At 50.8% G+C, this 14526-nt stretch overlaps 1 protein-coding gene across 1 annotated transcript in view; it reads right to left on the bottom strand.

The window, feature by feature from the left end:
- SEZ6L (seizure related 6 homolog like) overlaps positions 1-10910 on the bottom strand; it is a 74537-nt gene extending 63627 nt beyond the window's left edge. The window contains exons 1-6 of the mRNA XM_045534712.1: positions 10845-10910; positions 10011-10131; positions 8292-8966; positions 7381-7514; positions 4873-5065; positions 2753-2938 (exon numbers count right to left, since the gene is read on the bottom strand). Coding sequence (XP_045390668.1) covers positions 2753-2938; positions 4873-5065; positions 7381-7514; positions 8292-8966; positions 10011-10131; positions 10845-10910 — 1375 coding nt within the window. The remainder of the gene's footprint in view (positions 1-2752; positions 2939-4872; positions 5066-7380; positions 7515-8291; positions 8967-10010; positions 10132-10844) is intronic.
- Between the last annotated feature and the right edge of the window lie 3616 nt (positions 10911-14526).

The following is a 14526-nucleotide window of genomic DNA, read 5'->3' as shown; positions in this document are numbered from 1 at the left end:
CAGGACTTTTGAAAATCTAAAAGGGTTTTTACTCTCTTGATAGCTGAACATGGTCAAGGCTGCGCCCACTGGGGCAGGGATAGTTTGCTACAGCCCAGCGCTTCTCAAACTGCAATGTGCACACGAATCATCCAAGGGGCATGTTCAAATAAAAATCCCCGCTGGGCACAGTGGCTTATGTCTGGAATCGCAGCACTTTGGGAGACCGAGGCGGGAAGATTGCTTGAGGCCAGGGGTTCCAGGCCAGCCTGGGCAACATAGTGAGACTCTGTCTCTTCAAAAAGAAAAAAAAAAAAAAATATGAAAACTTATTCAGGAGTGATGGCCTGTGCCTCTAATCGCAGCTATTCGGGAGGGTGAGGCAGGAGGTTTGCTTGAGCCCAGGAGTTCAAGGCTGCAGATCCTGCCACCGTACTCCAGCCTTGGTGACAGAGCAAGCAAGACCCTGCCTCTAAAAATAAATAAAATAAAATGGCCTAATTCAGTTGGTCTTTCACGGGGGCTAGGGTCGTGCATCTCTAATAACGTCACCAGCTGGAGGACCACGCAGAGTAGCGAAGGTGTGAGGGAAAGAACTCAGGACAAAAGGATTCTGGACTGAGTTCTGCCACTTCAGGCACGTGACTTCCTCTCTCTAAGCCTCATTCTCTTTGCCTGTCAAATGGTAATCCTACCTCCCTGGGCTCGAGGGAAATAGCAGACGTTGCCCTAACTGATTTCCATGGGTCCTTGCTGACCACCCCCAACACTTTGTTTGCCACGTAGCAGCCAGAGCGATCGCTCCTGTGCTTACATTGTCACAGACGTCTCCTGCCTGCTGCACACACCTTCTCATGCCCTAAAGACCTTCAGCAATATAGCTGCCGACCACTACCTGCCATTCTCCTGCCTGGAATAATCTTTTCCATTCTGCACCTGGTGTCCAGTCTAATTATCTCTGACTCAACTTCCAGATCTTGGTTTAAGAGTCTTGTCATCAGATCATCCTTCCCTGACCCCTCACCCGTCAGTGCCCTTGTCCCAGGTTAGGTCCTCGGTCACACCTCCCTGTATCCCTTTTCTCCATTGCAATATTTCTCACAATCACAACTGATATCTCCTCCGTGCTCACGTATGCTCCCGCGTTCCGCCCTGTGAATTTCTTTCCTGGTACTTAACACAGTCTGTTGGCGTTACATTTGCCTCCTTGTTTATCCAATTGCACGCTGCATCCTCACCTAGGCTAGAAACTCCGTGAGGGCAGGAACTGGGTCAGGGTCCCTGCAGGAGCTGTAGCACCAGGTGCAGGGCCTAGCACACGTCAGTCACTCAGTGGATTTTCCTACCTGGGTAGGAAAGGTTCTGATATCAAAGAACCACCAATAGACCCTTAAAATTCCTTCTGTCCTTGAAGTCTCAGATTCTACCTGCCTGTCCAGAAGGCCTGCTTGTTTTCACTGAGAGTGTTGGACTGCGTTAGCAGGCTACTGTCAACGATCTCTGTCTGGAGACTTCGGGCAAGTGACTCTACCTCTATGAGCCTCATCTGTAAAATGGGGATAACGGCTCGCATCATATAGGATTGCTGTGAGGATTAAGTGCGGCCCCTAGTATGGTGCTCAGCACATATTGGCCGGGCTCAGACAATGGCAGCAGTCACACCCAAAGCACAAGAAACAAAAGAAAAAAAATCATTAATTTCATCAACATTAAAAACCTTTTTGCATCAAACGATACTATCAAGAAGTGAAAAGGCAACCTACAGAATGGGTGAAAATATTTGCAAATCATCCAGAATATGTAAAGAAGGCTTACAACCCAACAACAAAGAGACAGACAACCCAGTGAAAAAAATGGACAAAGGACTTGAGTAGACATTTCTGCAAAGAAGACACACAAATGGCCAACAAGCATGTGAAAAGACACCTGACGTCATGAGTCATCGGAGAAATGCAAATCAAAACCACAATGAGACACCTGATTCATACCCACTAGGACGGCTATAATGAAAACAGCAACATGGAAAATGGCAAGTGTTGGCAAGGAGGTGGAGAAATTGGTGTTCTCGTACATGGCTGGTGGGAAAATAAAATGGTGCACCCGCTGTGGAAAACATTTTGATGGTTCTTCAAAAAGTTAAACACAGAATTACCAGATGACCCAGCAATTCCATATACCTAAGAGAAATGAAAACTTATGCCCACACAAATACTTGCATGTGAATGTTCACAGCAGTACTGTTCACAGAGCTAAACAGTAGAAACAACTCAAATGCCCACCAATGAATGAACAGATAAACACAACGTGGCACAATAGAATATTATTCGGCCACGAAAAGGAATTAAGTACTGACACATGCTGCACATGGATGAACCTTGGAAACGTTACGGTAAGTGAGAGAAGCTGACATAAAAGTTACATGTTGTATGATTCTGTTTACACGCAATGCACCATAAGCACATTCCAAGAGGCAGAAAGCAGACCGGCGGTGGGTACAAGGTTTCTGTTTGGGATGATAAAGATATTCTAGAGCAAGTAGTGGCGGTGGTTGCCCACTATTGGGAATGTATGAAATGTCTCTAATGGTCAGTTTAATGTTATGTGTATTTTGCTCCAATAAAAATATTTCAATGGCAGCAGTCATGTGTATTTGGAGCAGTCTCTTGCCCTGGGCTGAGGGCCATTCCCTGAGGTCACTCCTCATGGCCTGGGGGTTGGCCTCTCCCCTTGTAGTTGGACCATCAAGCCTGGTCCAGCCGAGGCTGGGGTGTACCTGAGCAGATGGGCTCCTGGCTGCTCCAGTGGGGCTTGGAGGCGTTGATGCACGTCAGCGTCTTGGCACCCTGGAGCTCGTAGCCCAGGTGGCAGTGGAAGTGGGCCACCCCGCCCGAGTGCAGGTCCATCACCGTGACATCCCCGGAGTTGGGCCGGCGGGGAAAGTTGCAGCTCAGCATGAAGGCTGGGGAGAAATGCAAGGGCAGACCCAGTCATCCCTCTGAGCGGGAGATCAAGAACGTGGCCCACCTCCTGGGAGCCAATTTGTGCTGGGGAGAAAAGATGAGGCCCCCGGGGACTCCAGAGCGCAGGAGGATGGTGATATTTTTGTGACTCTCGGTGATCACATGGTGCTGAAGCTGCCCGGTTAGCACTTCCCCCAGGTTCAAAACTCCCCACCTTGCCTAACCAGGGATAGCAGGTTTGGGGTGAAAAATGAGTTTCCAAACCTCTTTTGAGCCTCTCTCCACGGGGACATAGAATGGCCCCTTTGGAAACAGGCGGAGCAGGATCACCCAGGTAGGTTAATCCCACCTGCTCGCATGTCTTGGGTGTTTGTTAAACATTCAGGCATTTGGACCAGCTCTTCGGGAAATGCCCAGGGATGTGAAAGCTTAAAACGACTGGCCTAGGGGGTGAGGCTTGGGCTTTGGAGGGGACCAATGTGAGCTGACATTCTTTCTCTATCACTTGGAAACATTGTGACCTTGAGACAGGGGCTCAGCACCCTGAATGTCACTGTCCTCATCTCTCCGGCGGAGCTGAGGATTGCCCCACCTCACAGGTGGTTTTGGGAATCGAATGACATCATGCCGAGAAAGTGCCTCCTCGCACAATGCCTGGCTCGTCGTTGGTGCTCACTAGACGTAGGTGGTGAAATTCATCCTAGCCCCACCCAGACCGTGGTCTGACCCCTCCTGCAGCCTAGAATGTCTGTATACCTGGCATTAATCAGGAGGAATAAATTCAAGTTCCTGGTTCAACAAGTTATTATTATTTTTTCATTTTTAAATTTACAACAACAGTACATTTAGGGCAGTCCCGATATTGAAACGTTGTGACAAAGTGGACACAGCCACATACAGCCATCCACCGGTTTCAGAAACAGGTGAAGGGGAAGTTAAAAAATGAATTGTTTTTTCGGATGTCTGGTTAATTTGACATCAGTGCGATGTCCCCAGCATCCAGATGTGTGGCTCACACCTCCACGTTCCATTCAGATATTTTGGCGGCTGGCGAGTATCTGAGGGGGGACTCCTGGATGGGGGAAGGGAGACCTGAGCTCTGCCCACGAGGAAATGGGAGGGAGGGAGGGAGAAGGAGAGGAGGAAGGAAAAGGAAGAGGAAGGAAGAGAGAATGGAGGGTGGGAAGGAAGAGAGGAAGAGGAGCAGAGGAAGAAATAGAGGAAGCATGGAAGAGGGAGGCAGAGAGAAGGAAGGAGAAAGGAGGAGGGAAGAGAAAGATGAACAGAAAGCAGAAGAGAGGAGACTTACAAACAGACTAAAAGAAAAGAAAGAAATGTTCCAGAGGAAAAACCCAGAGAGGCGCCCAGTGGGTCAGGCTCTCCGTCTACGAACTCGCACTGGATCCATGCACTGGATTCGGGGGCCGTGAACTTGACTGCAGACAAGTGGCTGGTTCACTTTCATTAACCTCCAACTGAACCGCGGTATTTCCTTCCATGAGGAACGTAGGCAACAAACTGCAGCATATTACCAGAACTTGCGACTTTGTCACCAAGAGAAAAATCCCAGATATTTCCCATATCATAATGAATATCTTGACATATTTCTTGTGCCCTTCAGTACTTTGAAATTACAGTAATTATCAGAACTGCTAAGAGATATTACTATTTAATGAATTAATATGGAAGCACATAGATTATGAGATCCTAGATTAGAACAATATTTTGACAACTGTAGTTCCCTATGACTGGCTTCTTTTTAAAATTGTATATATTTTATTTTATGCTTTTGAAAACATTATTCTGAGAAGAGGGTTCACAGGTTGTAGCAACCTGCCAGAGGGGTCCCTGGTACCAAAAATTTGAGAATCGTTGGCTCCAGAGGGAAACTGAGGCAAACGCCTCTATCTCATAAGCCTTGGGCCGACCCTACCCTGGTAGTGCAGCTGGAAGGTCCCAAGGCCGTCATCCTGGAAGGTCCGGAAGTAGACAGAGATGGTGTTGGTGGGGCTTCGGATTACCTGTCCCTCCACCAGGAGCGTCTGGTTGGCCAGGACGGTCAGGGTGGGCCCGTCCACCCCGCGGATGGAGAGCAGTTCCCCCTCGGACAGGTTCACGCTCTTCACCTGGGGACAGGGGGAGGAGCTCTGAGACGTGCTTGAGACAGGGACCTCCCAGGCTGCAGCCCCACCAACCGGCCCCTCGTCAGTGGGACCCGGGGGCCCCACGCCCAGCCCACAGAAGCCCTCAGAGCACGGAGCTCATCCTCCCAAAGACTGAGGGGACGGGGACACCAAGCGGCAGGGTAGGCACCGCGAGGGACCCGCAGTCTGTGAGGACCTCACAGTTGTGACCCACGAGAGAGGCCCCTGACGGGGACTCCGGCTGGTGGTGGTCAAGATAGGTTCTCCTGGGGCTGCTGAGTGGAGGCAGGGGTCTGCTCCACTTGGGCTTGAGGTCCAAGCAGGAGACAGAAGAAGGAGACCACCAGAGTGTAAGCTCCATGGTATCCCGTGTCCCCTGTGCCTGGCATAGGTCTGGCACACAGTAGGTGCTCAATCAATGTTTATAAAATGGTTGAATGCATTCCTTCCCCTTCTGCATGAGCTGGCAGATAAGGGGGGGAGGGCTTCCCTTCTATCCTCTTATCCTCCCAAACGGTGGCTACAACTCCAGAACAACCCATCCTTTCCTCAAAGAACTGGGCACTTGCGTTGCCATTTTCACCCTCTAGGCTTGGGGAAGAAAGAAGGGAGATACTTTAATTGTACACAGTGAGGTTGAAAAAATGGAGTATGTGTACATGCATGGTGGTCTTTGGTCAGTTCTCGGTGCCCACTTTGAAGATTTATACTTTTATGATTAGGGATTGGGATTCTAGCCCTTCTGCCCCTCATCTAAGTGGGGCAAGCCTCACCTACAGCCCTTCCCTTTTCAGGCCACACATCTTACTTCCATTTCTCTTTGATAAACTCCTATTCATTCGCCAAAGCCCCACCCAAATTGCTCTCATCTGTGAGACCTTCCCTGACTTCCTAGGAGCTTGCCCATTCCTCCACTGTGATTCCACAACATCCTCTATGAACACCTACTAGAGTCCTTATCGAATAACATCCTATGTATTTCTGTCTCAATCTGTGAATTCTTAGGGAAGGCATTGCATCATTTTGCACAACCCGTATCCCCCTCTGTTGACAGCTTTGCCTGGTGTGTAGTAAGTGTTCAATGAATGAATTCTTCTGTGCCGGATAAAGGGCTCCTTACACTATTAGACACATAGTGGGTCTCTTCGTGGTATGGAGGAAAGGGTTCATTAAGCACCAGAAGCCGTTGGACTACAAATTTTCTCCAGTTTATTTTAATTCTGTGAACATTTATTAAGCACCTACGATGTGCCACACACTGTGCATAGCTTGGGGGACTGCAAAGACCACAGGTTCTGCTGCTGAGGGGCTTAATCCTTCTTGGGCAAGTAAGAAAAAAAAAACCTTAAATAAATAAAGTTCCAGTAAGGTCATACTGTCCCAGCTCAAAATCTTTTGGTGGCTCTTTATTGCCCATTAGAAAAAGGAACCCACCTAGGTCTTTGCCCAGAAGGAGCTGACACTACGTGGTCCCAGCCTCCTTTTCCAGCTTTACTTCCCTCCCCTCCTCTGTGGGACAGTGAGCTCCCCACACCCAGGCGCGTCTTCTTTGTCCATTTCAGAATGACTTGTAAAGACGGGGTGGTCAGTTGGGGAAGACGGAACTAGGGCGATTAGCTTGCCGGGGGTAAGTGGTAACATGCACGGAGTGCTTGCTCTCTCGCTCTGCTGGGCACTGGCCAGGTGTTCTCTGCTCTCTGTGCACTGTCGCATTTTTGCTGCCTGAAACTCCGTAAAGTAGTAACACGATTTCTATTTTACTTATGGGGAAACTGAGGCTCAGAGAGTTGAAGTTCCTTATTCAAAGTCATGCAACTTGAACTGCAAGAGGTAGGACTTAAAACCCAGATGTGTGAGTGCTGTGCCACCCTGCTTTTTTTTTTTTCTTAGCTTACAGGCAAAATTTTAAGAATTACATGAACCAAGTGGGGCTTCCTAGAGAGTGTGTGTGTGTGTGTGTGTGTGTGTGTGTGTGTGTGTGTCAGAGAGAGAGAGAGAAAGACACACACACACACACACACACACACACACACAAGCAGGGCATCGAGGGACCTTCCTCTTGTGTGTAATGCCTGCCAATTTATCAACATGTCTCCTCCGTGCATTCCAAGCTATTTCAGAGGAGCACTGAGTTGGGAACACCTACTCATACATCAAAACCCAGTTGAAATTGCCCTGATTGGAGAAAAGGGAAAACCAAACTGGTTAGGAGGATCCCAGGAAGCCTGGCTCGGACAATCCTCCACAGAACTCCTGCTGGGAGAGGCAACCGCTGCGGGGAACCTTCCCGGGGTTACCTGGAGCTCCACCCCGTAGCCAGTGTAGACCGTCACGTTGTACGTGCACTCCAGGAAGCTGCTGAAGGGCAGCGGCGGGTAGTCGCTGGAGTCGATGTAGCCCTCCGGGTCGGAGAAGCTCACACTGCAGGGAGCTGGAGGGAAGCACTCAGATTAGCACACCAGGAACAGCTCAGAGGTAAGCTCGCACGCAGGTGGGCTTGTAGGGCGGGACGGGGTCTCGAGGGGGACCTGTCCCTGCTTCTCCCACTGCTGCTAATTCTTCAGCTCCAGAATCAACATGATGATAAAAATAACAATTGACACGGAATGACCCCTGACTATATCCTGCTAGGCATCCTCTAGCCAGGCTATGGGGGTGACCCACCCGTCCCCGTGGGCCTGACGTTTCATCCCCGTTTCAGAGGGGGGTAAACGGAAGCCCAGAGAGGGGTGGCATCTGGGGCCAAGGTCTCACAGTGAGCGGGACGCAGACCCAGGCCTCACATTCGTTCCTGGGCGGCCACATCGCAATTGTCCAAAATCCATGTCTGCTTGACTGTTGGGGGTCCCTCTGTCACGTTTGAAGATGGGACAGGAGACAGGAGAAGAAAGACTGGATCACGGGAGCGCGTTTTATTAAATCTAGAGAAACACGTGTGATGGTAAAAGCCAAAGCACTTTGACAAGGCGTGTTCCTTCTAAGCAGGTGAAAATTCTGTTCCCAGGTTGAAAGGTTTAGGGTCTCTCTTATTAGCCGTGTGGCCTTGGGCAGGTTGCTTGGGGTCTCAGGGTCTCGGTTGTCTCATCTGTAAAATGGGGATGTGAATTCTGAGCCACAAGCCGAGCCGATGGTCAGTGCTCAGTAGGTGGCAACTAACGGGGGGCCCGGGGAAGCCCAGGCCCGGGGGTGCCGGAGGGGGGCCGCGTACCTGGGGCCTGCTCGGTGGTGATGACCGTGGTGGTGACGATGGTGGACGTGGTGGTCTCCTGGCTCTCCTCCGAGGCGGACCCGGTCAGCTCGTTCTCGCCTTTGTCGGGCAGGGCCATGGCGCTGGCGTCCTCCGGGGGGGCCTCCTGGGGGAGGGTCCGGGCCACGTAGGGCTGCGAGGTGAACGGGGGGATCTGCAGGGGCGCGGGCGTCGTGGGGACCGCGCCCTCCTTCTGCTCCGGCCAGACGGGCACCTCCGATGCCTCCCGGGAGGCGACCACGGGGTCCGGGTCCCCCGGGGGGCGGGGCTTCCCTGTGGCCGCGGGGAGGAGACCCAGGCCCGAGGGCGCTGGCGGGGACCCCGCCGACTGGACCGCGGTGGCGGCGGAGGTGGCTTTGGGCTTCAGCTGCTTCCTGGCCGAGTTCACCTGCTTGGGAGGAGGCGGCTTCTTCCTGGGGGACGAGGTGTGCTGGGTGGGGGCCTCTGGGAGCAGCGGCGACAGGGCCGGGGCGTCGCGGTGCGCGGAGGGGGCTGTCCCTTCCAGCTCGGGCTCGCCCAGCTCTTCCCCCCACTGCGTGGGACGCGGGGGGGCGGTCGCCACTGTCCCCCTGGGGCTGTCTCTGCCCAGGCCGCTGCTCTCCGGCGCCCCCGAGGGCAGCAGGTAAGGGCCGGCATCTTGGAAGAGGAGAGAAGACACCAGTTAGCTTGGGGGTTTAGGACCTCCACCTTCTGCCAGACTCCAGGGTGGCCCTGGCTTGCCAGGCGGGACTCTAAGTCCCTTTACCTTCCCTCCCTCTCTCCCTCCCTTCCTTCCTTCCTTTTCCTGAAGACCTGGGGTTGATCATGCCAGGGCTGAGCTAAGCATTAGGACCACAGAAGCCGAGGGCACAAGGTCCAGTTTTATATTTACAGTGGGGGGTGGGGAGGCAGGGACAGCAAAGTAGAAACAATCCTATTGGATACGATAAATGCTTGGAAAGCACAAAGCTTGTTTGCTAACAGGACAGAGAGAATGGGACCCTAACCTAGTTCAGGACAGGACTGCCACGTACAGTTGCACAGGTTGTTCATTGTACAAAGACATCCAGCTAAGAGAATCAGTGGGGATGTAAAAACCAGGCCACATTCTCTTCTTTAAGCCATGTGCTCTGGCTCATGGTTATATTGTCCTGGGCTTTTGATGGGGGACAGATACGTTTTTTTTTTTTTATAAATAAAATAATGTAAAAGTGACCTTGTGAGAGACGCAGAAAGATTTGAGGATTTAGAATCATGAGGCAGATTAGGAGCATAGGAATCTGTGAAGACCTACAGAGGCCGGGCCGAAGTGGGTGCAAAAGAGAAATTGCGAGGGGGCAGGGAGTGCAAAGCGTGGTGATTAGGGACAAAGCTGGTGAGGTAGGGAGGTAGGGCCAGGCCTCCTATACCTTGCTGATTCCTTGTGACTTATTTTTGTCTTGAAAGTAGAACCATCCAGCAATTTTAAAGAAGAGCCGGCCCAGGCAGCTGTCTGGCAGAACAGTCCCTGCAATCAGCTTTATCTACTTTTTAAAGACCCAGTTCTGCTGATGGCTGGTTAATGGCTTCACTGTCTGGGCCTCAGTTCCCTGTTTCCTAGGGTTGTCATCGCTCGCTAAGCTGATGTATGCAAAGCACTTAGGACGGCGCCTCGCCCATAGTGAGTGCTTAGTACATGCCAGCTGCTGTCACGGTTTTTACTGTCGTCATTGCAACGGGAAGCTGGAGCAGTCCGAACATCCCCAGTGACGATCTCTAGATAGAGAGGAGTGACATCCTGGGGACAAAGGCGCTCGGACTGATAGCTGTCCTTGTCGATTTTCTGCAGAGAGACACTTGCTCAGCCACAGTCTCCGGGCCCTTCAGTGCTGTCATTGAAATTTATTTCAGCAGCCGTTGGAAAGGCTCATTTACTTTCATGGAGTTGGTGGCAGTGGCTTAATCTATATAGACTGCAACAGTTTGCAACTGGCATCAACAAATGTTCCTGTTGTGTAACATCGATTAGCAGCCAGCGTTCCTTCCAGGCCGCTGGTGGCACTGGGCTAGGAGCGGGTATAGGGAGGAAAGGGTATGTGGATGACCAAGGGCAGGTCAAGGTCATTCAGGGGCCAAGTAGGTTTCCTGGTGCAAGGTGGGCAGCTTTGAGGCTTCAGAGGTAGACCTGGGTTCAAATCCTGCTGTTACATTACGAGCTGAGTGAGCCTGAACAAGCCCGTCAACCTCACTGAGGCTCAGCAGCCTGTTTTGTATAATAGAGATATTCTGTCTCCCTCATAGGATCAGATAGATGTGGATCTGCCCCAAAGCGTGGATTTTATGCTCACTGTCACTTTTATAAAATGATTGATGTCAACCGTCTTTGTAGGCTGCAGAGTGAGAAGAAGATAATGGGACAAAAAGAGCAGAGGGTGACGGGTAGGGACATCCAGTTCCCGAGACCCAGCTGTGGTTTGAGGCAACGAGCTTGGACGCAGCCAGGGGGTGGGGGACCTGGGTGGTTTGTCCTATCTTGGCCACTGCTCGCTGTCATACCTTTGCATGGGTCTCCTCTGCTGTCTTCTCTCTCCCTGTGTCAAAATGGGCAGGTGGACTAGACATGATGTGAGGGCCCTCCTAGCTCTGACACTGTTGGTTTTTTGAAATGAGCAGGTAATTGACAATTATTCTTGGAGCCATTTGTTAACCTTGCTAAATAAGGCTAAGTGACAGCTAAGTCCTGACACTGGCTGGTGAGCTTTGTTGGGTCCCGTGGTCAGCCAGGGTCTCTTCACAAACATGGCCCCATGATCACAGGGAGGCTGAGGGGGAGAGAGAGAGAGAGAGAGAGAGAGAGAGAGAGAGAGAGAGAGAGAGAGGGAACGCGCATGCAAGCACTACTAGGGCAACAAGTGTTGTCTACACAGAGCAAGGTGACAAAAAGTACACCGATGCCCCTTGGCCATAATACTGGTGATATTTGTCACGTTTCATTTTCGATGGCTTTGCGGAGTGCTGAATAGGTGCTTTGCATTCATTTAATTCTTTCTCAACCTGATTAGGTAGAAATGATTATTCTTATTTTATGGATGAGCAAACTGAGGCTTTGGGATAGTAAGTAACTTTTCAAGGTCACACAGCAAAGCTGAGTTTCAGAACTAGGTTTTCCTGCCTCCAAAGGGCATGCCACTAGTTCTCTTAAGAAATAGGGGACATCGCTGTCCCTTGGCATCCACCTCTTCAGCCTGAAGCAGTCTCTTCCCCCTTCCCTCTCATTTGGTTTGTGTTTCTGCTGAGTGGGCTATAGTACTTTTCTAACTTCCCAGATGATAACCCCCTACACCTTGAACCCAGACCCACCACATCTGAGTCTCCAGGGGTGGGTCTTGGGAAGCTGAAAAGCCCCTTTGGAGACCTTTATTATCAGGGTTATCAGAGAAGTTTGGGAACGTGTGACGCTGCCTGACTTTCTATGTGTTCCTTATTCATTTTGCCTTCTAGGTGCCTGGGGTTGCAGGAGGCAGGAAACAGGTGTGGGTTTGTGCAGCAGGTGGTGATCTTTTGACTCTTTCCAAGGCCTGTGATCTCCTTAGTGATTCCCGCCCTCCAAGACCCGAATACAGCCAACAGGAGCAGAAGGAAGTGCAAGAAAGCAGGATTCCCTAAGCAGCTTCCTCTCCACAGCGGCTGCTCCCACTCCCCGGGCCCGCAGGGTGAAATGATTCTCACTGCAGCAGCTACAAAGCACCGGAGGAAGTAAATCCCATTGGGTTCAGAGTCAGCCATTTCCTACTGAAAACCTGACCGTCCAGCAGAGTTTTGTATCCACCAGATAAAGTCCCCTCCTTGTCCCCACTGTCCCCTCCTCCTCAGATCATATACGAGCTGGGATCTTGCTGGCTGCCTCCAAACTTAAGGCCAAGTTCAACACAGATGAACGTGCATCTGTGGTCTGCAACGTGTGCAGCCTGCAGGCCTTACTCTCAGCCAGGATGATGGTCAAGTAAGCACTGTGCAAAACCCAGTCCCGCTGAGCATGAGTCAAAGTGGGATTCTAGGGCCTCAGGGATCCAGCAACATCATCACTTGCTGTAACAGGATGATTTTTTTCTAGGTACTTCAATGACCACTGAGTTAAAGAAATTCCTTCTGCTCAGAGCACTTAAAAATTTCAGTCACGGTAGTCCCATTTGGCCGAGTCTTCCTTTATCACATACCTTCAGTGCCCGACTCAAATTCGGTCGACCAGTCAATCAGTGACCATGTTGGGTGCTGACTTTCTTCTCTGGTTGACACTGAGTAAGCATGAGAGCGTCAACACTCTAAGACCTGGCTCTTGCCCTCAAGGAGTTAGGACAACAGACCAACACCGGTAACCAAACGCAGAGTCAAACAGGAGAGACAAAGCTTTAATTAAATGCATCCTGATGTCGCTCTTCTCTGTAGGGACAGAGCCCAGCCATGTAGAAGTCACCTAAGCGTTACTTCTGCCATCCAAGTTGGGGAGGCAGCATCTCTCTCTCTTTCTCGCTCTCTTCCTTTTTTCTAGCGTTGATGGCATGATGGGACATCAGACTGGGAGGCATCCCATGAAAGTGCAGAAAGCACAAGTTCTGAGGCTGGAGGTTTATATCTGAAATGCCCAGCCGCAGCAGAAGGGCTGGGGAAGACACGGAGCTGCAAGCAGCAGCCTATGATCACGCGGGTGCAGTGTGTCAGGAGAGAAGGAGCGAGAGCTGGGGAACGCTTCTGCCATAATGTTCAACGAAAAGAGCAAGATATAAAATTATATGGTGTGTATGAAAACAACCAGAAACAACCAAGTAAAACAAATTGCAACGCAGAGACCCGTGTTTCGAATTGAAGAGTGGCACGGGGATGGGGGCCCCGGTGGGCTCTGGGCGTGGGGACTGTTGTGGGCGATGTTTTTTATTCCCTCGACTTTTGGGCATTTTCCAGAAATATGTGTAATAAGCATTCAATACTTTCTTAAATGAATAAAGAGCTGAGTTTAGACGCTGGCTTTGGCACCTAGTAGTTGAGAGGTCTAGGGAAGGCAGAGACATGTTTGTAGTCACAGAAGCCTTTCGTGGACTAGCAGAGTCATGGGACTGCTTTGGAATGCGGTTTCCTGGTAGGGACGATGTTAATTTTCCCTTCATAGGACTGTTTACAACGTCTACCTTAGTAGTCAGGCAGGACTGGCAGGTGAATCAATGGGTGTATTTTTTGTAAAAGCTATTACAAAAATACCAGTCCTTCATCTTATCATCATTATGAACGCCCAATCCGGTGGTTATTCCTTGTACCTTCAGACTCCACAATAAGGACTTCCCCAGCCTGCCTTGGTTGGTTTGTTTGACCCCAGTGGGGACAAAACCCAAGAAGGAAATATCATGTCTTAAAGATCAAAAGACTCCTGGAGATTATGGTTACAGGCTGCCCAGAGAGGGAGCTTGAGGTCCGGAGAGAAGAATTGGCTGCCCGGAGTGACACAGCACATCAGAAAGTAGTGACAAAATAGGGCTATTTGAGGCTTGAAAGGCCACACTAAAGCACATCAAACAAAATAACAAACAAAACCAGCATCATCTGGACCACTTTGGAGACTGTCAGTTAATTCCAAGCCTTCTGCGCCTGGGCTGGGTCCCTTTTGCTGGGGGGCAGTGGCCTGTCCTGTTGTAGAAGTCGAGCATGGCCGGTTTCTTCCCACCAGATGCCAGTAGCAAACCTCTCCCCTCACCAACCCCCAGTGTGACAACCCAGAACGATTCCAGACATTGCCAGACATCCCCTGGGTGGCAAAATCACCTCGGTTGAGGACCACGGGGTTAACCACAGTGAACAAAACAAAGGTGAGCTGGCACCGCCCTCAGAACTGAGCCAATGTCCCTTCCTACTCCCAGAGCTGATCAGCTTTCTTTTGCTCGTGTCATTGAATTGTAGGGCTGGAGAAAGTCTTTGCATGATTCCCAATTTATGGATAAGGAAGCTGAATTGAGTGAGGGCTGAGTTTCCTTGTCCCATTCACATTTGCTCGTTGCCTTATTCATTCATTTATCCATCCATCCATTTACCTAGTCATTCATCCATTCATTCCACACTTACTACGTGCCAGTCACTGGGCCGGGCAACAGGTGCTGGCGCCCAGATGGCGGCCTTGGATAGCGAATGGCCACAGCTGACGCACAGCTATTTACAGCCAGAGAGGACCCGGCTCACCCGGCTCACCTAGTCC

Source organism: Lemur catta, chromosome 21, assembly GCF_020740605.2.
Source record: "Lemur catta isolate mLemCat1 chromosome 21, mLemCat1.pri, whole genome shotgun sequence".
Taxonomy (NCBI): Eukaryota; Metazoa; Chordata; class Mammalia; order Primates; family Lemuridae; genus Lemur; species Lemur catta.
This window is presented reverse-complemented; position numbering and strand designations above follow the sequence as displayed.